This window comes from Hemicordylus capensis, chromosome 1, assembly GCF_027244095.1.
Source record: "Hemicordylus capensis ecotype Gifberg chromosome 1, rHemCap1.1.pri, whole genome shotgun sequence".
Classification (NCBI taxonomy): Eukaryota; Metazoa; Chordata; class Lepidosauria; order Squamata; family Cordylidae; genus Hemicordylus; species Hemicordylus capensis.
In genome coordinates, this window is record NC_069657.1 from 119,181,752 (window position 1) to 119,208,441 (window position 26,690).

General features: G+C 42.9%; 1 protein-coding gene across 2 annotated transcripts in view; it reads left to right on the forward strand.

Moving 5' to 3' along the window:
* The first annotated feature begins 1,485 nt into the window (after window positions 1–1,485).
* NRIP3 (nuclear receptor interacting protein 3) overlaps window positions 1,486–26,690 on the forward strand; it is a 54,815-nt gene continuing 29,610 nt past the window's right edge. The window contains exons 1-3 of one of the 2 annotated variants that reach the window (XM_053284097.1): window positions 1,486–1,791; window positions 20,954–21,133; window positions 23,894–23,976. In XM_053284097.1, the coding sequence (XP_053140072.1) occupies window positions 1,618–1,791; window positions 20,954–21,133; window positions 23,894–23,976 (437 nt within the window). In that variant the 5' untranslated portion in view covers window positions 1,486–1,617. The remainder of the gene's footprint in view (window positions 1,792–20,953; window positions 21,134–23,893; window positions 23,977–26,690) is intronic. The other variant, XM_053284096.1, reaches the window with a different exon arrangement.

The window sequence follows — 26,690 nt, forward strand, 5'->3', positions numbered from 1 at the left end:
TTAGCGACCACATAGATATATTCTCTCCAGAATGCTCTGTCTTCAACTTTGCCTTTAAGGTCTCTCAGTAGTGCATTTATTGCTGTCATAAACGAGTCCATCCACCTTCCTGCTGGTCATCCTCTTCAACTTTCCCCAGCATTATGGACTTCTCAAGGGAGCTGGATCTTCACATAATGTTTCTGAAGTATGATAGTTTGAGCCTGGTCATTTGTGCCACAAGTGAAAATCTGGATTGATTTGCTCTATGATCCATTTGTTTGTTTTCCTAGCTGTCCATGATATCCTCAAAAGTCTTCTCCAGCACCAAAGCTCACAAGCATCAATGCTTTTTCTGTCTGTCTTCTTCAAAGTCCAGCTTTCACATCCATAGTGTGTCACAGGAAAATCCATTGTCTCAACAATTCTAATCTTTGCAGGTATAGACACGTCACGGCATCTTCACTGCAACCCTACCAAGTGTTAATCTGCGGCATATTTCTTGACTGCTGGATCCTTTACTGTTGATGGTCGATCCTAAAAGGCAGAAGCTATCCACCACATTAGTGTCTTCATTGTCAATTCTAAGGCTGGTTATTGTACCTGTTGTCATTAGTTTAATCTTCTTTACATTTAGTTGTAGTCCCATTTTTTCACTGTGGTAGCAAACATGAATTGCTTGTTATAGTAATGAATTGTCTCCTTTGGTAGCATGAATTGTCTTCTTTGCTAAGCAGGGTCTGTCCTGGTTAGCATTTTAATGAGAGACTACCTATGAATGCTGTAAGATAAAAGGGCCGCTCTGGGAAGATCATCTGCATGCTTGCATGCAGAAACTTCCAAGTTCCCACCCTGGCGTCTCCAGACAGGGCTGAGAGAGACTCCTACCTGCAACCTTGGAGAAGCCGCTGCCAGTCTGTGTAGACCAGGGATTCTCAACATTGGGTCTCCAGATGGTATTGGACTTCAACTCCCATAATCCCCAGTCCTAGTGGCCTTTGGTTGGGGATTATGGGAGTTGAAGTCCAATAACGTCTGGAGACCCAATGTTGAGAATCCCTGGTGTGGACAGACAATACTGAGCTAGATGGACCAAAGGTCTGACTCTGTATAAGGCAGCTCCTTATGTCCCTAGGGACTGTAAAAGCATAGTGAAGTCCATGGTTTAGGTATTGGTAGCAGACAACTTTGCTGAGGGGTGTGTACACACATTCTAATTGGAGGTCACTCACATCTATTTGTTTTACAAGAACATGTTAGCTCATTTTGTGAAGCGTTTTCTTTTCCTTGATAAGCACCCAGTTGTGAGTGGAGCGTGCAAGAAGACAGCCAGCCTACAGCAAATGTGCGTTCTTTTCCTTCTTCTTGGTAAAGGAAGCCCGGGAGCGCCTTGATCCCCCAGACTGGTTTTGAGCAAAACCTTGCCATGTTGGATGTGTAGCATATTCCAGAGCGCCTCACTCCTGCTCGACTCGGCTGCCCTGGCGACGGCGAGAGGGTACCTGCGGCTGCCCTCAAAACGTCACGCGGATTCTGTTATAAAATGCACACCCGCGGTCGCTGAGGCGTTTGTGCGGCGGCGGCTGGCGGCGGCGGCGGCGACTTGGGAGCGAGGGAGGCAGGCAGACGCAGCCAGAGATGTTTTACTCCGGGCTCCTCACGGAGCCAACTCGGAAGGACGTAGACCTGAGGGAAGCGGCCTCTCTTCGGCAGCAGAGGCGAATGAAGCAGGCTGTCCAGTTTAACCACAAGGACTCTGCTGACCTGCTCCCATTAGATGGACTGAAGAAACTGGGAACTTCGAAAGATACTGTAAGAGGCGTATTTTTATTTTTTTATCTTTTTGGTCAGGAAGTTGTAGATTCAAAAGACGAATTTAAAGCATGTTGCCTGTGCTGCGTTCTGGTTTGCGCATCCATTGAGGACAATCAGCTTGGTTGCTTTTGGCGCCACAGAACATTAGCAGAGCAATTAAGGGGAGGGGGAGGGGGAGGGGGAGGGGAGGAAGGCAGGCTGGGCATTGGATTGTAGCAGCCTCTCCCCCCGCCATTCAGACTTGTAGGTTTTATCATTAGGAGCTAAACACTGCTTACATCCATCCTTACATGTGCAACAAAGCACAGTTGGTCATCTGATCATTTTTTCGTTTGGCTTTTTTTGTTTTTTAAAGATGGCCTTGTTAGGGAAGACATATCCACGCTTCATATCTACATGGCCAATTCTGCTGTATTTCCCACTTCAAGGTTTTCAGGTGGTTAGTATATTGGTCCACAGGAAGGAGTAGTTCTGGAATTAAAAACTGGAGATTAAAAAACACAGCTAATGACTTCTTGTGCTTTTACTGTAACTTCTCCTATTATGGTGCAGCCCAGTCCTAAAAACCAACTTCTTGGACAACTCTAGTTAATTTCAGTGGAACTGATTTTCAAGTGTGTTCAGGTTTGCAGCTCTGGTATCTTATTATCACATAGAATACATCCTTTTCTCCAGGTATGTAAATTGCAGTTGGGGAAAATGGCTGAGATCAGGAAATGCTGTCCCCCTCCCCAGTGCCATGTCATGGTCCTGATCCAATTTGTGGAGATGGGATTGTGGGTGCTTTTAAGAAAAAATAGATGTGAACAAAATCTCCTGTGGCTTATTGACTCTCATGTCTCATCTTCTTTGGCACTCAGCATAGAACATTATCTACCACATGGTGGAAAGCTAGTTAGTTTCTAGAACACACTTTTGCAAAGCTCCCCAGATTCTTTAAACAGAAGCAAGCATTAAATGCATCACTTAAACTGCAGGTGAAAATCTATTCAAACAAGAACTTGTATGTATGTTGATATCTACTTCCCTCAGGTATTACAGGTGAAACTCGGAAAATTAGAATATCGTGCAAAAGTCCATTAATTTCAGTAATGCAAATTAAAAGGTGAAACTGATATATGAGACAGACGCATTACATGCAAAGTGAGATAAGTCAAGCCTTAATTTGTTATAATTGTGATGATCATGGCGTACAGCTCATGAAAACCCCAAATCCACAATCTCAGAAAATTAGAATATTACATGGAACCAAGAAGACAAGGATTGAAGAATAGAACAATATCGGACCTCTGAAAAGTACACAGTGTACTGTGCTTGATTGGCCAGCAAACTCGCCTGACCTGACCCCATAGAGAATCTATGGGGCATTGCCAAGAGAAGGATGAGAGACATGAGACCAAACAATGCAGAATTGCTGAAGGCCGCTAATGAAGCATCCTGGTCTTCCATAATATCTCATCAGTGCCACAGGCTGATAGCATCCATGCCACGCCGCATTGAGGCAGTAATTGCTGCAAAAGGGGCCCAAACCAAGTACTGAATACATATGCATGCTTATACTTTTCAGAGGTCCGATATTGTTCTATTCTTCAATCCTTGTCTTCTTGGTTCCATGTAATATTCTAATTTTCTGAGATTGTGGATTTGGGGTTTTCATGAGCTGTACACCATGATCATCACAATTATAACAAATTAAGGCTTGACTTATCTCGCTTTGCATGTAATGCGTCTGTCTCATATATCAGTTTCACCTTTTAATTCGCATTACTGAAATTAATGGACTTTTGCACGATATTCTAATTTTCCGAGTTTCACCTGTAGATCTCACTGTGTTCTTTCTATTTGACATAGGAAATAAATGAATATGGCAAATGGTCTAGTTTTTAAAACTTTAACTTTGAATAGTATCTGATTTAGTTTCTTTGCATAGTATCTAGAATTAAGGATTATAGCTATAATTCTAGCCATTGCTAAAATGAGTGTGATGACTTTTTGATTCACAGATAGAAAATATTTCTACAGACGGTAACAATCTGAGGCCTCCGAACAAGTACTGGCAAAAATTAGGATTCCTGCTCAAAATTAATGTTCTGGGTTCATAAATATAGTTTTCTATATGAAATTATATCTTCGCCCATAGGGTGTGTGTGTAAAGTACCTGTTAAGTCAAATATTATATTCATTTCTGTTTGATGATGTCAGAGTTAGAGCTGGACCAAATGGCTTTAGGTGTCAAGAGAAAGTGTGCCTAAGCAGTGTTCTGTCCAGATTGACAAGTTAGGAAAAGAATCTGAATGACAGAGAAATGATATGATGCAACTACAATAATAGGGCCATCAGCTGGGCTTTGAGATATCTGGGCTGTATGTATCCTTGCATAGATTTCCAGTGCCTGGGCACTGCTGTTACTACTATTAACTCTAAAACACTAACCCCCTGTATTTCCACTATGCTGTGTTGGGTTGGGGTGTGGAATGGGAAAAGTCACACTGAGGTTGCTAAGCACATGCTGACTACTTTCTGCAAACACCTTTGAGTTGGTACAAAGTGGGGTTGGCATGAGGAAAAAGTAAAGGGGAAGAGGAGGATTACACTGTCTCTAGGGTACAGATTCTTGTGGATGGTGCTCCAAGGCCAGTTTAGGGCAGAATCAAGGTTGGACTTCTGGACACTTGCCAATGCCCTGCTCTTCAAACCATACTGTTACCATAATCAAGGAAACACTAAAAAAGGATTTGAAATCTATAACTATCAAGAGTAAATGAGGCATTTCATGCCATGGTGGTAGTGATAGCTATAAAGGTAAAGTTGTGCTGTTGAGTCAGTGTCAACTCCTGGTGACCACAGAGCCATGTAGAATACAGGAGGGGCTTACCATTGCCATCTCCTGTGCAGTATGAGAAGATGCCTTTCAGCATCTTCCTATATCGCTGCTGCCCGATATAGGTGTTTCCCAGACCATAGTATGGTCTGGGAAACATACCAGTGGGGATTTGAACTCGCAACCTCTTGCTTGCTAGGCAGGTTACTTCCCACTGTGTCATTAGGTGGCTAGCAATAGCTATAGATCTATTATAAAAGTGAAAAATGTTTGGGTAATAATGCTACCTGTGCAAGGTTGCAAATCACTGATGTCTTCTTCAGCAACTAGACATGAAGGACGAACAGAAGTTACACATCAAAGATTAGCCAAGGTAATAGGCTATCACTTCTATTTAATGAATGCTAAGTAAAATGACCTCCCAGGGCCATTTGGTTTGAAAGAACTGCCCCCCCCCGCAACACACACATATGTGTACACATAAATGCACATTGTATTGGGTGACTTGCTGACAAGCCATGAATAGATAGACCAGGCTTTGATGACACAGTGAATTTCAACAATAAACTTTGCATGGTCTGTGATGTCACACCAAAGCTTCAGGTTACACTCAGATAGCTACAAAGGCTGCTTCAAATGTTTGTATGTGAAAGAGAAAGCGAGAGCTGGAAGTGAAAGTGTCCTTTTACTGTTTATAGATCTGCAATGAGTTTTGTAAAGCAATATCTTAATAGGCTTAAAAGGCGGGCCAGTGTTAGTGACATTTGCCCCCCACCACTGGTGCCCCTGACCAAAGCTGATATCAAGCCAGGGTCAGAAAATGACAGGGTTGGGCTGGTGCGAGACACCATGTTTCAGAACCACCTCATTCTAAAGCCAGAGCTGGGAACGACACGAAGAAGGTGCGTGAAGATTCCTGGGTCAAATTTTGTGTATGGCTTAAGCTTACGTGGGAAAGATGGAGGAGTTCCTGAAGCCATAGGACACTGGGAGGTGATGCCACCCACTGTCATTATAGAAAAGGAGCGGCCAAAGGACTTCATTACAATGAATTCTAAAGGAATAAAGGCTGGTCTTTTCACTGCAAAGGAACACTACTTGTATCGCCAGTACCATGAAGTCCGCCGCAAAGAAGAGGATGCAAATAAGTTTATAAAGGATCCACCTCGTCTTCCTGATGCCATGACCTATGGGAAGCCATATCGTGTTTCCACACCCATCGTAGATGTCCTTCAGCACAAGTTTGGCGACTTATGGTTGGAGGAGCAACGGAAATTGAATGTGGGTCTTAAAGAGAAGCAGTATATACGGAAAAGGCGAGGGAAAACATACGATACGTGCGCTGCTATGCTGAGGAAATATCAAATCCCAGTGAAGCAGAAACCGTTGTGGCACTTGCCACAGTTTACAAAAATGGCTCCCCATCTTGCTACCTTCCCAACTCAAAAAGATCGAGCAAAGGCTTTCAAAGCTCACCAAGCAGAAGCTCCAGGACGACATGGTCACTTTGCTCAGGGCATTTATACACATCTGTAGGACTTGGCTTTATAAACAAACTTGTAACCTAATAGTGTCCCCCCAAAGGAACACTAGCTATTATTTTAAACAAAAATTACGAATGTGATGTCATAGATTATATTAAAAATTGCAGCTGATGTCCAGCAAGAAGTTTCCTGCAAAAGGTTTTTTAAAAAAAATCAGTGCAGTTGTAACTGAATGCATAACACTGCTAATGCATCATAACTAAGCAGAGAGGAAGGAGCACATGGCTACTGCATAAATGCCGCCTTCCAGCAGTGCCACTGGCATGTTATTGCAACTTAGTACACAACTACTATCCCACCAGCAACTAGCATCAGTTGATGGGGGTGCAGCAGTGTTGCAGAAAGCTGTTAAGTGCAGAAAAGCTGAGACACGGGGCCGATCAGGTGCAGGACTGGGGCATAATATTTTAATACTATACTGCATTCGTATATGTGGCAATAACTTGGTATAATAGGATTGTAGCTGATGTTCAGCATAGCAAGATGCTGTGGTCTTAAGGGTCCTTTTTTAAAAGCCAGAGATGGGAGTGCATTCCAGAGCCCTGGGGCAGCCACAGAAAAGGCCTGGTCCTGAGTAGCCACCAAACGAGCCGGTGGTAGCGATAACTGGACCTCCTCAGATGATCTTAATAGGTGGGAGGATTCATGACAAAAGAGGAACTCTCTTGAATACTATAAAGCAGTTGAGGGCTTTACAGGTAATAAGCAGAGACAACGTCTTTAAGAGAATGTATTTAAGAGAACGTCTTCTTCGCCATGAGCCCCACCGCCTGTTGAGATTATCTGGAGAGGTTCCTCTGCGGGTGCCGCTGAATCGTTTGGCGTGTACTCGGGAACGGGCCTTCTCCGTTGCTGCCCCTGGACTTTGGAATGCGCTCCCTATTGAAATAAGAGCCTCCCCATCTCTGGCAACTTTTAAAAAGGCACTGAAGACACATTTATTCACCCAGGCTTTTAATTAGATTTATAGTTTTAATATTTTAAATATTGCATTTTAAATGTTTTCAATGTTTTCAATGATTTTAATTGTAAACTGCCCAGAGACACAAGTTTTGGGAGGTATAGAAATATTTTAAATAAATAAATAAAACCAGCACGTTGTATTTCGCTCGGAAACATAGTAGCAACAAGTGCAGTTCTTTTAAGATTGGTGTTATATGATCTCTTTGGGTTATTCCAGAGACCAGTCTGGCTGCCGCATTCTGTAGATTCTACAGAAACTACCAACTGTAGTTTCTAGACTATGTACAAAGGCAGCCCTACATAGAATGCATTACAGTAGTCAAGCCTGGAGGCTACCAGCATGTGTACTACTGGTTTAAGGTCATTTTCCTCCATAAATTGGCATAGCTGACATATCAGCTGAAGCTGATAAAAAGTGCCCCTGGCTGTTGCCTCAACCTAGCTAGATGCCACCTTTAGTTTAAATCAGAGTCCAGCAGAAGTTAGATTTGGATCTAGGGACAGAGAGAGTTTTCGATCCAGGAGCATTCCCAAGCTACATACTTGTTCTTTCTGGGGGAGTGTAACCCCATCCAGAACAGGCAGACCTAAACCATCTCTAAAGTTCTGATCTCTCCCCACCCCCCCCGGCAGTACCTCTGTTTTATTTGGATTCAACTTCAATTTAACCCCTGCTAACTTGGCATAACCCCTGCTAATTTGGCAAAGAGGCAACTTTTAATGTGGTTTTAACCTTTTAAAGAGAAATAATTCTCTTTATTTAGCAGGGGGAGAGTAACTGGCCCTATCCACCCCCAGCACAGTACCTCCAGTGACTGTTGCTGGTGTCTGTCTTATGTTTCTTTTTAGATTGTGAGCCCTTTGGGGACAGGGATCCATCTTATTTATTTATTATTTCTCTTTGTAAACCACCCTGAGCCATTTTTGGAAGGGCAGTATAGAATTGAATAAATAATAATAATAATAAAGACCAAAATAATCCCAGTAGTAATTGGCACCCTAGGTGCAATTCCAAAACACCTTGAAGAACACCTCAACACCATAGGGGCCACAGAAATCACCATCAGCCAATTACAAAAAGCAACTTTACTGGGAACAGCCTATATTCTGCAACAATATCTATAATAATAACAGCAACAACACTGATAATAAAATTCAGCCATCCCAGGTCCTTGGGAAGGACTCGACGTCTGGATAAAACAAACCAGTCAATAACACCTGTCTGACTGTGTAAACAATAATAATGATGATAATAATAATAAGTAAATAAATAATTTGTTATCCCTCATCCATTACTCCCTCCAGGCAGGCATTTAGGCAAGTTATGCTATTACCTGATGAAGTTGATATGGAGAAATAGATTTGGATGTCATCAGCATATTGATAACACCCTGCACCAAATCTCCTGATCTCTCCCAGCGGTTTCATGTAGATGTTAAATGAGCATTGGAGACAGTATGGAGCTTTGTGGAACTCCATACATTAACTCCCACTTTGCGGGAGTCTCCAAGTGACACCATCTGTCACTTGGAGTCTCCAAGCAACACCATCTGGAATCTGCCAGAGGTAGGAACAGAACACTGCACTGTTGTAAAACAGTGGCACCCAATCTCAACTCTCTCAGCTGACCCAGAAGGATACCATGATGGTATCTAAGGTCGCCATTGATCCAAAAGGATTAACAGAGTCACACTTGCTCCATCAATAGCCAGTTGGAGATCATACATATGAAGTTGCATGCTGAGTCAGACCACTGATCCATCTAGGCCCAAGGATCACGGTTACTCCAGGAAAAGCCTGGCTTTGGTGCTTCCCCACACCCTTCACCCACATGGGCAAGTGCCTCTCGTTGGGTGGGCAGGCAATCCCCAGAAACCACCCTGGCTGGCTTTGGCTGACTCTAAATATGCATGCACCCACCCACCATTACTTGTCATCTGGCTGACTGGCATATGTGACCCAGGCCATTGGCACCCCTCCCTGATTGGCGCCCGAGACGGTCATCTAGTTCACCTAGTGGGTGGTCTGGCCCTGCATCTAGATTAGCATTTACACTGAATGAAACCTTGCAGAGTTGCTGCCAAACAGAGGTCTTTCCAAGCCCTACCTGGAGATACCAGGAATTGAACCTAGAACCTTCTACCTGCAAAGAATGTGCTCTACCACTGAGCTTAGCTACAGTTCCTTCCTATAATGGATGCAAACATCTACTATAAAGGAAGCTCACATTTCTTACAGAAGTGAACACTATGTGGTGTAGTTAGCTAGCATTGTTCTCAGGAAACATTGTAGTCTATACAGCTGAAGCTCAGTGGTAGAGCATATGCTTTGCATATGAAGCATCCATTGGCAGCACCAGGGGAAAAAATTGAGGGTGGCATAGAAGGGGCAGCTTGAATGGGCGAGCAATGTCCCACATGTAAAGATATCTGAAGCAAAAATGGGGGCAGGTGGGGGGCAAACTGCTTATCTGGGAGATGCTTGCTCTCTTGTCCCCCAGATTCACCCTTGGGAAAAGGCCAGGTTACCCCTGGCATCTTCAGGTAAGGCAGGGAAAGAGCCTTATCTGAAACCCCGGTGAGCTGCTTCCAGTCAGTGTACACTGTAAAGACAGTACTGACCTAGATGGAGCAATGATCCGACTCAATATAAGGCAGCTTCAAATGTACCTATAACTGTATACGGAGAGGGAGAAATCCCGACACCCCCCACCTCACCATCATTATAGGTAGCATCTGTGTGGAAGAAGAGCTTGTATATTACAAAGAGGCCTTGTACTTTCGTATATATTTTATTGATGTTGTGAGCCATTCCAAGCAGTAGTGGAGGGGCGGGGTATAAATAATTTAAATAATACAATTAATAATAAAAATTAAAAATAATTAATAGTACTCTGTCTTGTACCTCTGTGGGATCTGTGTCAATCAGAGTCTGACTCTCCTTTGTCAGGTGGAGAGCAGGCATAGCACACTTGACATCCCCAAGTGCAGTGTTTTACTTTCCCTCATCAGAGTGAATGGCAGCCATTCTCTTGTCTCTCAGTGTCCTTGAGACACTGTTGGGGCGGAGAATTAAACCTGCTATAAAGGTAAAGTGTGCCGCTGAGTTGGTGTCGACTCCTGGCGACCACAGAGCCCTGTGGTTGTCTTTGGTAGAATACAGAGGGGTTTACCATTGCCTCCTCCCATGCAGTATGAGAGGATGCCTTTCAGCATCTTCCTATGTCACTGCTGCATTAGGTGGCTCAAACCTGCTATAGATAGGTTTAAATATACACAAGAGTACAAGCTCTTCTTCCACACAGATGCCAACTATAATGACTGGGTATGTGTGACAGAGAGTGGGGGGATTTCTACACACACACACACACACACACACACACACACACACACACACACACACACACACAGAGAGAGAGTTATAGGTACATTTGAAGCTGCCTTATATTGAGTCAGATCATTGGTCAGTCTTGGTCAAGTCTTTACCTATGTTCCATCCTGGTTCTTGGCCACACCACAGTGTAGTGTGATTAAACATGAGTGTGATGGAATGTCAGCAGCTGGCTTGTATACAGATAACAGAATACTTTATTTCAGGATTTTTTATATAACACCATCACAGTATGTGTCACTATATAAGCGATCTTTGGCCTCCAAGCATGCCAACAGTGCCGAAAGGGGTTGGAAGTCCTGCCCCGGCATGTCACTCAGCCCCTCGACTCTGCCCTCATGGTTACAGTGGTGTCTTTCTGAAGAGGGAAATGTAACTGTGATGGCAGGTTCTTCCGGGATGGACAATTCTGAATGCATAAATACAGGTGAAACTCGGAAAATTAGAATATCGTGCAAAAGTCCATTAATTTCAGTAATGCAAATTAAAAGGTGAAACTGATATATGAGACAGACGTATTACATGCAAAGCGAGATAAGTCAAGCCTTAATTTGTTATAATTGTGATGATCATGGCGTACAGCTCATGAAAACCCCAAATCCACAATCTCAGAAAATTAGAATATTACATGGAACCAAGAAGACAAGGATTGAAGAATAGAACAATATCGGACCTCTGAAAAGTATAAGCATGCATATGTATTCAGTACTTGGTTTGGGCCCCTTTTGCAGCAATTACTACCTCAATGCGGCATGGCATGGATGCTATCAGCCTGTGGCACTGATGAGGTATTATGGAAGACCAGGATGCTTCATTAGCGGCCTTCAGCAATTCTGCATTGTTTGGTCTCATGTCTCTCATCCTTCTCTTGGCAATGCCCCATAGATTCTCTATGGGGTCAGGTCAGGCGAGTTTGCTGGCCAATCAAGCACAGTACACTGTATACTTTTCAGAGGTCCGATATTGTTCTATTCTTCAATCCTTGTCTTCTTGGTTCCATGTAATATTCTAATTTTCTGAGATTGTGGATTTGGGGTTTTCATGAGCTGTACGCCATGATCATCACAATTATAACAAATTAAGGCTTGACTTATCTCGCTTTGCATGTAATGCATCTGTCTCATATATCAGTTTCACCTTTTAATTTACATTACTGAAATTAATGGAATTTTGCACGATATTCTAATTTTCCGAGTTTCACCTGTAGCTCACTGTTGGACTTAAGCACTCCCTCCCCAGCTCTGTTGTGATAAGAAGAACATAAGAACAGCCCTGCTGGATCAGGCCCAAGGCCCATCTAGTCCAGCATCTTGTTTCACACAGTGGCCCACCAGATGCCTCTGGGGAGCCCACAGGCAAGAGGTGAGGGGAGGCATGCTCTCTCTCCTGCTGTTACTCCCCTGCAACTGGTATCAAGAGGCATCATGCCTCTGTCTGGAGGTGGCCCACAGCCACCAGACTAGTAGCCATTGATAGACCTGTCCTCCATTAATTTGTCTAAGCTCCTTTAAAGCCATCAAAGCTGGTGGCCATCACCACATCCCATGGCAGAGAATTCCATAGATTAATTATGTCCTGTGTGAATAAGTACTTCCTCTTGTTGGTCTTAAATTTCCCAACCTTCAGTTTCATGGGTTGGCTTCTGGTTCTAGTGTAGTGAGAGAGGGAGAAAAAATTTCTCTCTGTCCGATCCCTCTACTCCATGCATAATTTTATACACCTTGATCATGTCTCCCCTTAGTCGCCGCTTTTCCAAAGTAAAGAGCCCCAGATGCTGTAGCCTAGTATCATAAGGAAGGTACTCCATGCCTCTGATCATCTTGGTTGCCCTCTTCTGCACCTTTTCCAGTTCTACAATACCCTTCTTAAGATACTGTGACCAAACTGAATGCCGTACTCCAGATGTGGCCACACCATAGATTTGTACAAGGACATTGTAATATTACCATTTTTATTTTCAATCCCTTTCCTAGCATAGAATTGGCCTTCTTCACAGCTGCTATGCACTGAGTCGAAATTTTCAAGGAGCTGTCCACCATGACCCCAAGATCTCTCTCCTGGTCAGTCACCGACAGCTCAGATCCCATCAGCGTATATGTGATGTTGAGGTTTTTTGCCCCAATATGCATCACTTTACACTTGCTTATATTGAACTGCATTTGCCATTTTGTCACCCAGTCCTCCAGTTTAGAGAGATCTTTTTTGGAACTTCTCACAATCTGTTGTAGAATTCACTACCTTTAATAGTTTAGTGTAATCTGCAAGCTTGGCCACTTCACTGCTTACCCCAACTTCTAGATCTTTTATGAACAAGTTAAAGACCACTGGTCCCAGTACTGATCCCTGGGGGACCCCACTTACTACTTTCCTCCATTGTGAAAACTGTCCATTTATTCCTACTCTCTTGTTTCCTGTCCATCAACCAGTTACCGGTCCACACATGAACCTGTCCACTTATCCCATGAGTGCTAAGTTTACTCAAGAGCCTTTGGTGGGGAACTCTGTCAAAAGCTTTTTGGAAGTCCAAGAGGCAGGTCTCACGATTGGTGAGACCCTCCTCCAAAGGGTTTGCAGGGACAGCGGGCTGAGATGATCATTAGCCCTCCCTGGGCGGGGGCTTGGATTAACTCTCCATCATGGAGCTGGTGGGGGCTTGGGAGTTTGGGGGCCATGTGGCCTCCGGGAATTCCAGCATGCTCTGCACAAAAGAAGGGAGGCTGCTTTTTAGCCTCCTGGTCGGGGGTATCCTTGTGAGTTGCGGCGGCACAGAGCCGCACCGCAGGAACACATAATCATATAGCCCAGGTTAGCGGAGAACTCGCTCAGCTAACCTGGGCTAAGGGGAGGGCTTCCTAAGCCGGTACCTGCTGTGAGGCAACCGGTCTCGCCTGCGAGCCCAGTGTTCCTCACAGTCTGCTAAAATTGGACTAGGTTCCCCTGGCCCGATTTTAGCCGATCATGAGAATAGCCTCCAAGTATACTATGTCAACTGGATCACCTTTATCCATATGCATGTTCACACTCTCAAAGAACTCCAAAAGGTTAATGAGACAAGACTTACCCTTGCAGAAGCCATGCTGGTTCTCCTTTAGCATGACCTGTTCTTCTATATATTTAACAATTTTGTCCTTAAGTATATTTTCCATCAGTTTACCTGGCATGAAGTCAAGCTGACCAGCCTGTAATTTTCCAGATCCCCCCGGATCCCTTTTTGAAAATTGGGGTTACATTGGCTACTTTCCAGTCCTCTGGTACAGAGCCTGATTGTAGGGACAAGTCACATATTTTTGCTAGAAGATCAGCAATTTCACATCTGAGTTCCTTCAGAACTCTTGGGTGGTTGCTATCTGGTGATTTGTTAATCCTTAGTTTTTCAAGACAGTTTAGAACATATCCCCTTGTCACCTCAAATTGGTCCAGTTCTTCAGCCTCTAACCCTGAGAAACTCCATTCTGGAGAAGGTATATGGTCAGTATCCTCGGCTGTGAAGACATCTGCAAAGAACTCATTCAGCTTCTCTGCAATCTCCTTGTGTAGTGGTTAGAGTGCTAGACTAGGATCGGGGAGACCTGAGTTCAAATCCCCATTCAGCCATTATACTTGCTGGGCCAGTCACTTCTCTCCCAGCCTAACCTACTTCACAGGGTTGTTGTGAGGAGAAACTCAAGTATGTAGTACGCTGCTCTGGGCTCCTTGGAGGAAGAGCAGAATATAAATGTAAAAAATAAATTAAAAATAAAATAAAATAAAATAAAATAAAATAATAATAATAATAATAATAATAATAATAATAATAGTATTCCTTTTCATGCCCTCATCATCTAAGGGGCCAACCACCTCCCTGGAAAGTTTTCTACTTCTGATATATTTAAAGAGGTTTTTGTTATCCCCCTTGACACTTCTAGCTATATGCCCCTCAAACTTTCTTTTTGCATCCCTTATTGTCTCCTTGAATTTCTTTTGCTAGAGTTTATATGCCTTCCTGTTCTCTTCATTTGGGCAGGACTTCCATTTTCTGAAGGAAGTCTTCTTCCCTTTTATAGCTTCCCTGACTCTACTTGTTAGCCATGCTGGTGTCCTGAACTTGGTGGTACCTTTCCTTCTTCTTGCTATACATTCCAACTGAGCTTCTGTATTGATTTGCAATTCTCAAGCCTGCATTTCACTAAAATAAAATTGGGTGATGGATGAGTGACCTCTTGACATCCTGGCCTTGCCTCTCTTTTTACTTATGCTATGATAGCCCTATTTAGACGCTCAACTGAAAAGCCTCTGAACACGCTTACAGTGTCAAAGCAGGTCAGAAATCCCATCTCATATGCACATTTGGCCCAAAGTCTGAAAGAGCCTACACATGCATACAACTGTAGTGTGTAGACTCTGTCTATGTGATTGTGGACCATTGTACAAGGTCCATTAATGTGTGGATAAATCCTCCACTGTACAATTTGTGTACAAATAAGCTCTTTCAATCTTTGGCTGAACATGTTCATGGGGTGAGCAGATGCAGTCCTGCTTGCATGTGCACCTGAACAGTACTAATTAGTAGCATTTGGTAGAAGATGATACTGCTTGGGACTTTATAGATGACATTTGAACACTTCAGAACATGGAAAAACCATGCTTTCTAGCTTAAGAGAATAGTCTAAAAAGCAGTGTGTGCTCCATCCTCCAACACCTATTCAGCAGAGGTGGGTGGTTGATATGAATTTATTCCATTTCTATGATATAACTGGAAAGTTGCAAGAGAGAATTATTTATAACTTGGTCCTCTGTCTCTTTGGCATCCTAATATGTGTAATTTTTTTGCGTGCTTGGTTTGTTGATCCCTACAGAAACACACAAGAAGAGACAAATCTTGCCTTAAGGAAGTGTACAGTCTAGTTCGGTCAAGAGTAACTGCAAGGCAATACTGGTTGTCACAGAAATGGGAGAATGAATGCTGGGAATGCTTTGTGGAATATCCATCTTAGGCAAGAATATTAGATATGCATACAAAATAAATATTATTTTAGGATAAGAAAGTTATACACACAAAATAAATATTGCTAGGTAGAGTGGATAGCCTGGAGGAGACAACAACAACTTCACAGAAATATACAGGAACCAACATAAATATACAGGAACCAATTATGTCGGTCTTGAACCAACATAAAATTTGTATTTACCAAGGGCAGGGTTGACTTCTCTTCCAAATTTTCTCCTGCATTAACAGCATTGAAAGGAGACCTAAAGATGCAACAGAAACTCAACTGCATGTTCCAGAATGATGCATGTCAACTCCCAAAGAATAGTTTTCTATTACCTTTAGCTACTGCCTGGTCTTTGCCTTCTGTTTAATAGAACTGGCTACTTTTTTGATGCATCAGCTCATGTATGGTATTATATTGCCATGTCCTTATTTCCTCCCACTGTAATTCCCTCTTATAAAAGAGTAACCCTGGAGTCCCTGGAATCCAACTGTAGATTGGAGCCACATCCACAATGCCACACCACCCCAGGTGTGAACATTCCAATGAGACTTGTGGTGTTATGTCTCAGAGCGTTTGTCACTAACTGTTTTGTCTGGGATTGGCAATGTTTGTACATTCATTTTGGAGCATTCACATGGCATCATATGTAGTTGGATGGGTTTTTTTTTTTAATTGTTGCAATTTGGGGGATAGGAACACAATTGCAATGGCAGCTCTGTTCAGTGTGGACAGACGATGCACTTTTGACACAGCCACTTGTGCTTTGGATGAGTGGAGAGGGGGAGGGGACTGCAGGAAGAAATCCACTGTCTATGTTTTATACAAGTTTATACAGAAGACTCCACAGGGAGTTAAAAGGAAATCCCTGGGAACTCAACCTGGCCAACCAGCAGCAAGGGTGATCTCTCTTGATGCTACAAGTTGCTGCTACAATTTATTGTTATTCACTATTATGCATCCCTTGGAAATACTTCATCCCCTACTTAGGCCTGGTATGCAAGTTCTGCTCATGTCTTTGTTTGTGTGCCTGTTTGTTTCTGGTCATGGTCCTTCACTTACTTCTCGTTCTAGTCCTGTAAATACTATCCAAATCCTGCAATTGTTATAACTTAGAAGTACCACCCTTTGGCACAACACAAGCTCTGTGTCTTTAGCAGCTGCATAACAGAAAACCAATAGGTTCAGCTTTTCCCAGCCAAGAAATGCAGGAATGAGAAAGTCACACCTGATGAATTTCTGATAGGTAGCTTGTCAATCTTACTCACATGCACAGCTCAGTCCTATGCATATCGACTCATAAGGAAGTCCCACTGAGTTCAATGGGACTTGCTTCCAAGTAAACGTGTAGGATTGCAGCCTGCCTTTGAAAAGAATTGCTTTATTTAGAAGTTCAGGATCCAAGAGCCAAAGGCAGAGTACAAAATCTGCCATGGAAATCCATTGCATTTGTTTCATTTAGAACAAAACACCAGTTCAGATATCATGTGGAACTACAGTTAAATTTTGGTTTAACTGCACAGCATCCCCAAGCATTGGGAACATGAGCTCTTCCTTCACTTGCCTGCACAATCCTTGGCAAAATTCTATTTTTAATAGCAGATAAAAGCAAACCAAGATCAGTTGTGACATCTGAACAGACCTGCAGTGATCAGCCACCCCTCCCCCTAAAGAGGTAACAGGGAGTGAACCCTTATCTTGACTGACACGCTGGTGAACTCCAGGGATCAGGCAATCAGCCCACCAGAAGGGTGGGATCTAGAGAGCCATTGGGAGCAAGGAGAGTTTTTTTGTTCCAAGAAACTAGGCTGGGGGTGCAGGAAGACTCATGTGGCCATGGAGGATGGCTACAGGAAGATAATTGCAGCTCTTGGAAGATAGAACTGCAGGGCCTTGAACTCATCATGGTTTGGGTGAGCTTAAGAAAAAGGAAGCCTCGACATTGGCTTTGGGAAGTTTAGTCTAGGGAAAGATTGTTTAGTCAGCTTTTGCATTAGACTTTCTGTTTCTTTGGTGTGTGTTTTGCATATTCCAGATACTGGTCTATTATTGCTTATCTGTAACATAATTAAACTAAGAAACACTAGCCTTCGCCCATCCAGCCAGGGCATTGTGAAATACTCTGTAAGCTTTTAAAGGTGCGTTTGTATTTTCCTACATACCTGTTCCTTGCTACTGGGTGACCACGATTTTTAAAGCGTGCCACCCCAACATCACTCGAGGTGATTTCTGAAATATTCTAGTAACCTACTATTTTTACCTGTAACTAAAAGCTGAGAGAGCCTCAGACGGAAGCAGTCTGTAGCATTTGAATAAACTTGTTTTTCTTTGTGTCCTTTTCTTTTACAAGTCTCTCTGGGTGGGGTTTTTAACTCAGGAGAAAGGTGGGACTTAAAGAGGGTCTTACTCCTGTGCAAGCACATCCTCAGATGTTCAGCAGACAACCAGTTTTCTCACCATGTGTAGGCTTGCACATGGAGGATTTTTGTGTACTTTTCCAATAGCAAGAGAAAGATAGTTTCCCTGGGATTTCCACCCCAAGCCCAGGGGGGCAGGGCGGCAAGCTTTGTCAATAAGCAGGTGGTGATGGCAGCCATTTTTAAACCTACCAGAAATACAGAAGATTTTTAGGAGTATCCTTTGTCAGAAAGCTCATCAGGGATGATTCAGCATTTCTTTCTCTCATGTGAGTTTGCTCTGAGACAAAGGCTTTAGTCAACTACAGGGCAAATTTTGGTTTATTCTAACCCACTTCCTTGAAATAAACCAAGATCTGAAATCCACTTTAATCCTTACGCTCAGAATTTGGTTTATTTCAAAGAAATTGGTTAGAATAAACTAAAATCAATTTGTTTGGATGTCATGACTTAGTTTGTTTTTAATGACAATTGGAAGTAGAAGTTTTCCAATGATCACACGGGCAAATGGAGAAGAAACACACCCTCCTGAGTCTTGAGGATGTTGTGCAGAATCAAGATATAACCATGCTTCTGCATAATACCTGAGCAGGCCCAATCACAAATATGCATGTGATTCCACATATCCTTCTAACTTTAAGAAAAGGTTATGGACAACTCCAGTACTCAGTTATCTTAACCAAACAGTTTGTCCAAAACTGTTCCCCCAATATCTCTGCCATTATGTATCCACTGTATTTCTACACACATTAGGACAATAGCAACATAATTGTGCCACTTATTTAATTTTACATGCTGCTTCACTCTTAGAGATAAATGTAGCCTCACTCAGAAAATTGGGGCAGTAATGTCTCTTTCCAAATTGTCCTCCAACCCAATACCAGCTAAATCATTTCCATCATCAAAGAAGGTAAGAATGGAAAGATATCCTGAAACCTCTTTGAACCACCCCTTGTAATACTAAAGCCTATGATACTTGAAGATCATTAAGTATTTCAACCAGACATTTTCATCATGCAGAATTTTTGGGAGAGAACTGATGTAGAGTTCTGCTCTTTGACTCATCTCTGACTAATACTTGGTACTTTGTGTTACTAAGCCAAAGAATACAGAAGTCCCCTGAGGGTTTTTTTTTAAAAAAAGGACATTTTGAACAAATTCTCTTGTGCCACAGAAGCAGATATAGGTGGCTAGATTCCAAATAATTAGCAAGTAGGGTTTCCAGGCTGCACATAGATTCTCCCTGAACCGTTCATGCCATCCCTGAATTGGAAGGCAATTCAGTAATCTGTTACCCATCCCCTGCCCAAGGTAATCCATTTTTATAGCTGCTTTCCTCATAAACACAAAGCAATCTTGTGCTTGTTTACCTATGCTTTATTCAGCAAAAAGTCCATTTTCTCCAACTCCTTTCCCTCCCTTTTCCTTTTTGTCTTCATGCCCCCTACTCTCTACAGGATCACTCAGACAAACTTTGTATTAACAAAAAATAAAAGATTGCTAGATAGAATACAACACATCTTTCCCCTTTTAACAACCAGAATTGAATCCATTTAAAATTTAGTGAAAAAGTCTTGAAGTGTTTTAGGTGGGCTCCTGTCACACACACTTCTCATCGCCAAATGTTTTATAGTTGCTTCTGTCATAAACATGAAGCAATCTTATATTTAACTAAGCTTTATTCAGAAACTCAAATTTTCTCCCCACTCCCCCATTTCCCTTTCTGACTCCACCCTGCCCACTTTCTACAGGATCCCCATGGGGACAAACGTCTAATTAACAAAACATAAAAGATTGCTAGATAGAACATCCATGCTTCTCTCCCTACTGTAACTCTTGTCTCCCTACTGTATACCACACCTGGACTTCAGCTCACTAAAGCAGTGGTAAAGGTAAAGTAAAGTGTGCCGTCGAATCACTGTTGACTACTGGTGACCACAGAGCCCTGTGGTTGTCTTTGGTAGAATACAGGAGGGGTTTACCATTGCCATCTCCCACACAGTATGAGATGATGCCTTGCAGCATCTTCATATATCGCTGCTGCCCGATATAGGTGTTTCCCATAGTCTGGGAAATATACCAGCGGGGATTCAAACTGGCAACCTCTTGCTCCCTAGGCAAGTCATTTCCCTGCTGAGCCATTAGGCAGTGGTGGAAGAGTACAAATTAATGGATCAGAGCTGAAGGTGGGGTGAGTAGAAGCCACCACAGTTGCCTTGTCTCTAATTCACAAATGGATTCAAATGTACGAGGGAATCTTCAAGTGGTGTCTATCAACCTTAATTGAAGGTAGTTCCCATCAGTTTCCATGGGGTTACTTTTTGGTAAGTATGCTTATGATCATGGCTTTATTTGGAAGTCAGTTGCATAAAGTCAGGCAGGATTAAATTTCCAACTAAATGTGTTTGTGATCCTGGTGCCAGTCCCATTCAAGTAACTATGAGTTAGGCATTCCTTTTATGGTAACTAAGTACAGAGTAAACAGAGTTCCTGTACCTTTATCAGATGTAGAGAAAAGAGTGCTTTTGGAATGGTTTGTGGTTTATGCCTGGGGGACAACACAAGCAGTTAAGAGTTCTGTCTTGCTTGTTCTGACACCATATGAGGTCACTTGATCTTCATTATAGTTTTGTCAGCAGTTGCCCATTACAAGCTCAAATTATAAGCAAGTACAAATTAGGTTGAGTAATAAAAGATCCTCAGCAAATGAAACTTTTGTTGAAACCATCAATAAGAACATAACTGAGCCATGAACCTTCATCCAATGATTCAAAATCAATATCATCTTACATATTGGGCCATACAGTAACTGGCATAAACCCAAATGCTTTGGCTTAACTGGGCTGTAGAGCTGCTGCTAACATAATAGCTTTCTTCTTGTCTCTAGGTTTGCTGTGCAAAATGTAAATTATGGCTTCTACCACTTATGTCAATGCCACTCCTAACTGGCACAAATACTTTTAACTAAGGGACTTTGCAACAGCAAATTGCTGTCTTGTAGAACAGTTTGGCCTTGATTTATCTACACTCTCTTTCTCTCTTTTTAAAATAAAGCAACCACACAACATCCTGCAGAGACGTTTGATGGAAACAAACATGTCAAGATTGCGCCACAACCGAGGGACAAACTCTCAGAAAAATGATCTTTCAGTCCAGACAAATAAACTGAATCAGATGAAACTGGACAGCCCCAAGAAAACAGATCAAGATGAGCTCCTCCTGATACACGGCCAGGTAAGCTTCCTTAGCCTCTGTTGGATGTTGTGGCATGCTTCCTGCTTCCCCAAGTTCCAATGGCAATGCTACTTAGATTCAGTTTCCTTTTGGATGAAAGAGCCTCGGAGTTTGTGATGGTACTTTGTAATATTTAAATTTTGTAATTTTTTTTGTAATATTACAATATTACTTATAATATCATAATATTATATTATTGTATTATACAATAATATTATAATATTACAATAATATTATAATATTTTTTTTTGTAATAACTTATGGTACTTTGTAATATTTATATTTCCTTTCAAACATACAAGCAGAGCATAAGTGGAGGCAAACAACAGGCACTCCTAAAGGGCAGCTGATTCTCTCCCTCCCACCCACAAAGAGTAACTTGGACAGTCCTCCAAAATGTCACCCCAGTTACAAATTACTCCAGCTCAAAACTCTCAGCTTTCTCTGCCTCTTTCAAACTGGGATTTATATACAAAGACACATCCTTCTCCTCCCCTTAGTTCGGTCTGACTATCTCCTCTACTCCAGTCACTGGGAGACCATCTTTTCACAATTAGCTCTTATCAGCGGAGCATCCTGGGTTATTAACAAGAATTCTCTCTAACAAAGGAATAATAGTTGGCCAATGACTAAAACAATGTTTCAGTTGCATGATGCATCCTGATTGCTGACTGTCCCCCAAAACAAATTCTCATGGAAGTTTTTCATATTATCCATCCATCTTATTTATTTGTTATTTCTCTGTGTAAACCACCCTGAGCCATTCTTGGAAGGGTGGTATAGAAATCAAATACATAAATAAATAAATAAATAAATAAAACCTGGTTTTTAGTTCATATCTCCTTCAGAATGGAGGTGTGCATTCAAATTTCGGCCAAATTTACCGTGAAGTCCCTGCGAGCTATCAGGGAGCACACTACACACAATTCAGGGTTTTCATTGCACATTAGAGTGTAGCCCAATTTATATCTGGAGTTTAAAAAATCCACTTTTTGCATTGATTTTGGGGGGCAATTTCGAACTCGCAGGAAAGTCTCGCAGAAAACCCACAGTAAAGCCTGCTGTCTGGGAAAGCTCATGGAGAATGCAAAGTGTGATGTAGGGATGTGCATGGAACCAGTGGGGACCAGTTCAATGGCGGGGGGATAACTTTGAGGGCAGGAGACGGTACACTCCCCTCATCACCGCGTCTCCCCCACCCTCCACATCTCCCCCACCCGCCGCATTTTCCCTGCCTGCCTCATTTCCCCCGCCAGCACTCACTAAAATACCAATCTGGTGGAGTGGCAGCATACCTCCCCGCCTCCCCATCTGCCCCTCAGACTGGAAGTAGTGTGTGTATGTCGCAGGTGCACAACGTGTGAGTCTGACGTGCGCACATGTGTGCACTGCTTTTTGTAACTTCCGGTCCGAGTGGACGGGGTGGTCCGAGTGGACGGGGCAGCAGGGAGGTATGCTGCCGTCCCGCTGGACCGGTTTTTCAGCAAGCGCCAGTGGGGGAAACATGGGCAGGGAGTAAGTGCACCCTCCCCTGCCCTTAAAGTTACACACACACCCCGCCGTCAAACCTTCGAACCGCTTTGTGTTCGAACCTGTTCGGAGGCCTGTAAAAGGGCCTCTGAACAGGTTTGTGCACATCCCTAGTATGCTGTAACATTCCACAAATGCACCACAACTTCCTAGCAGTATTTCCTGTGATTGTAGCACCATGCTTTAAATAGCTGTGATTACACGAGTTACTTCCTGGTAGCTGCACCAGTGTCTATGGAGTGCTCAGGGCATGCCTTGAGTTCTCCCCAAGAATGAATGGGACACATAATGGAAAAAAATGTTAACACTGTGAAGCAGTGCTAGTTTAACAAGGTAAGAAGCAAAATTAATGGGTTTACAAAGGGCACATCCTGGTCATTAGAGTGCTAAGCATCAACAATCATATACATGCTCACTTGGAAAGCTACAGATTGAATATTTGGAGGGGGGGGGATTGCTATTATGAAAAGTCTCCATTGTTGACAGAAAAAGAAGTCCAGAGATAGGGTTGCCATATTCTGGTTCTCCAAATCTGGGTGCCTATTTTGCATATTATGTAAACCAGCTTGCAAATAGTTTGCATATGCAAATTAGCAGCTGCGCTTTCCAGTTGACTTGTATTTGCTCTAGATATCTACCAACAATAGTTGGGGAAGATATCTTTGCCTCACCATTTTCCTTGACATATTAGCAGCAGCAATAGAACAACAACAAAAGCACAACTTTGTAATTAAGGCTGCACTTCTGTACACACTTATTTGAGAGAGGATCTGATTGAAACCAAGGGTGCCTACTTCTAAGTAGACATCCCCTAATCAGGGGGAAAGGCAACATTCCTCAGGGGATTACTGTATTTGTGAAGGTGAAACCCTCCCAGCTAGCCTCCTGTGCTCTTCCTCTCTTAATCCAAGTCCAGCAACTGAGCAGAATAGTGACTGCACATTTTGCTCCATAACTCCACTCCTACAAGGGCTAGAGATTAGTTTTTTGTTTTTTAGTTTTTTAAATGAAATCTGAAATCTGGGCGAATCCGGGTGGGCTAAGCAATCCGAGTGAGATGCTTAAAATGTGGGTGATACCTGGAATTCCAGGGGGGGCATGGCAACCCTATCCAGAGAGCTCAGGGAGAGGCTGATGCTTTGTGTCTGGAACTCTGTAGTACTAGTGCAAGTCAAAACATATGCTTGCCTTCAGCTGATTCATTTTAAATGTTCTGCTTTGTCCCAACAGTGTGCTGGGAAAGAGCTGCAAATTGTGGTTGATACTGGATGTCAGCACAACTTCATATCATCTGCATGTTTGGAGAGATTAGGGTAAGTCATGCAATTTCTGGGCCACCAGTTACCAAAGTGGATTAAAAGAATATTTTCCAAGCATTTCTTTCTTGCCAGTCTTAGCTTTTACTAGATGCTATATAACAGAACAGATACTTTATTGCGGTCATAGACCAATGCACAATAAAACATACATACATAAACATACATACTTGCAGTAATGCAACGAAGTAAATCACACAAATTGCAACGTAATATTAACAGATTAAACCTAAGACGGTTATGGGAAGCTCCAGAAAGAGCTTACTGGTAACCAAAAGGAACAGAGCACCCTCCATTACAATCATAGCACAAGAGTCGCAGAAAAAAGATACTATATAGAAAGTCCATGTTTGGAACTCCTGGCATCTTTTTATTTCTGAAGAGTAGCCACGGAGGGGGAGGGATTTGGAGTGATGCCTTGGTGTGGGGAAAGAGAGCTTTAACACTTTGCCCCCATGTCATGACCCCAATCCACAGCAGCCCCTTGAAGTTATTATTAAAGTGGGGGGATAAGTCACAGATTGTGCCTGTAAGTTACTCCCTCTGTGGCAACTTTGTAGGGGGATGATTTTAAGTCAGGAAATTGGCGGCAGCGGGCGGGGGAGCTTTCTCTCCCCATGAAGGGTTACCAACCATTCCTTATTAGCAGAGACTTCCCTTATTTCAGCCCAACATTGTCTGTCCATTAAAGGATGCCATTTGTCCCTTATTTTCAGCTAATGGGAAGAACCTATAGCCTAGATCAAATCAGTTATTTTCACTAACAAAATCAAGGTGATGATCAACATCAATATTAAAAGAAAACCATATTTCAAACAAATTATCTTTTTCAATATGAGGTTATCTTTTATGCATACCACCACCAGCACCAGCCCCTCATGTTCTCCCTCTGTGCCTTTAAAGGTAGCCTGTTTCTCTACACATTTCAATTCCTCCCTTCCTACCTGTGGTTCTCTGTGGTTCTGGTGGGCTGCTAGGGTTGCCAAGTTGCCAACAGTCCAGTACTGGGGACATTAACAAAAACATTAACAGCCATCAGTGATTGGCTAACATACCATTCTCTAGGTATCAGGATCATGAAAATCACACAAGCGATAACTACTAGTTAGTGCTCATGTGTGAAACCTTTCATGACTGGCTAACAACACTTTTAGAAAACTTGGCCTCAAAAAACAAAATTTTGTCACACCCAGTATGGCTAGCAATGGTTATATCAGTAAGCAGAGGAGAAGCGATCGAAGTCATAACTAGTTTAAGTTGAAAGTAGTTAAAAACACACACAACACTGCTACTCACTCTCCCAATAACCAACGCATACTCCCTCCCCGCTTGTGCCCCTTATTCGGGCAATGGAATGCTGTCAGCTCTACCCCCATGCACAGCCCCATTTCAAATCAAATCATGGCTGCCTTTTTGAAAAAGAAAAAACATGCGGGGAGTTCTACTACTACTACTACTATAATATTTATATACTGCTCGTCTAACTATGCTGTGTCTAGTTTGGCTTTTAGACCTTCGTTGTTTGTAACTCCTGGGGACTGTATGTAATGTGTGAAGTGCAAGACAACTTTAGACTGAGTTCAGTTGGTGGGGGGGGGGGAATGTCACAAGGGACATAGGAAACTACCTTATAACGAGTCAGACCATTGGTCCATCTAGCTCAGTTATTGTCTACACTGACTGGCAGCAGTTTCTCCAAGGTTTCAGGTAGGAGTCTTTCCCAGCCCTAGCTAGAGTTGCCAGGAATTGAACTTTGGACCTTCTGCATGCAAAGCCAATACTCTGCCACTAAGCTACAACCCCATCCCCAAAAGATGCATTCATGGGACTGATCACACAATTCTCCTATTCAAGTACTGACCACTTCCTGCTTAGCTTCCTGCTTCGTTAATCAGGGCGGCAGAGTAACTCCCTGCCACTCCATTGCCCCCATTGTCTGGATAAAACCGGAAGCATCCACTGCACCTGTGTGTGCCGGCACGGGCATGCACATGTCATGGCGTCGCATGCCCCCCCCCCACATGCGCACCTGACATGCACGCTCCCGTGCTGGTGCGCGGAGGTGCAGCGGATACTTCTGGTTGTATCTGGACAACAGGGCAGCAGGGAGATACTCTGCCACCCCAATTAACTTTGGAATAAATGAGCACCATGGGGGGGGGGAAGAGTGGAGGAAGGGGTATGTGCACCCTCCCCTGCTCTTAACTTTTTAACTGGGCCCTGCAGGTGTGACAGTCATTTGATCTGCAGTAGTAAGCTGCAGATAATGTGCATTATCTGTGCATTTCCATGCTGTAAAAGCCTCTCCAGCTAATTCCTGCATATCAAGCTACTGTTAAAAACATAAAAAGAGGCTAGCACTGTGTCCCCCCCCCCGTCCCCCCCCCCCCCCGCTGCCAGTTGGTAACTCTATCCAGGGGCATTGTTTGGTGTGTCGGCAGCTAAAATTAGATGGCAGTTTGTTAAAACTCATGTTGTTGATTGTAAAGGTGAAGATAGATATCTTTGCTAATCATTTATACTGGTTAGCTTGCATTCATTTGTTTTTCTCTATGAGCTTGTCTAATTCTCCTGAATGTCATGCCCTTTGGCTAAATAATAATGTGTTGATTGATTTGATAAAAGATTAATGTTTTGTAGTCTTTCACCATTAGAGGCTCAGCAGTCTTGCAGGGGAGACTTCAAGTGTAGGAGGACTCTAGGCATTTAAG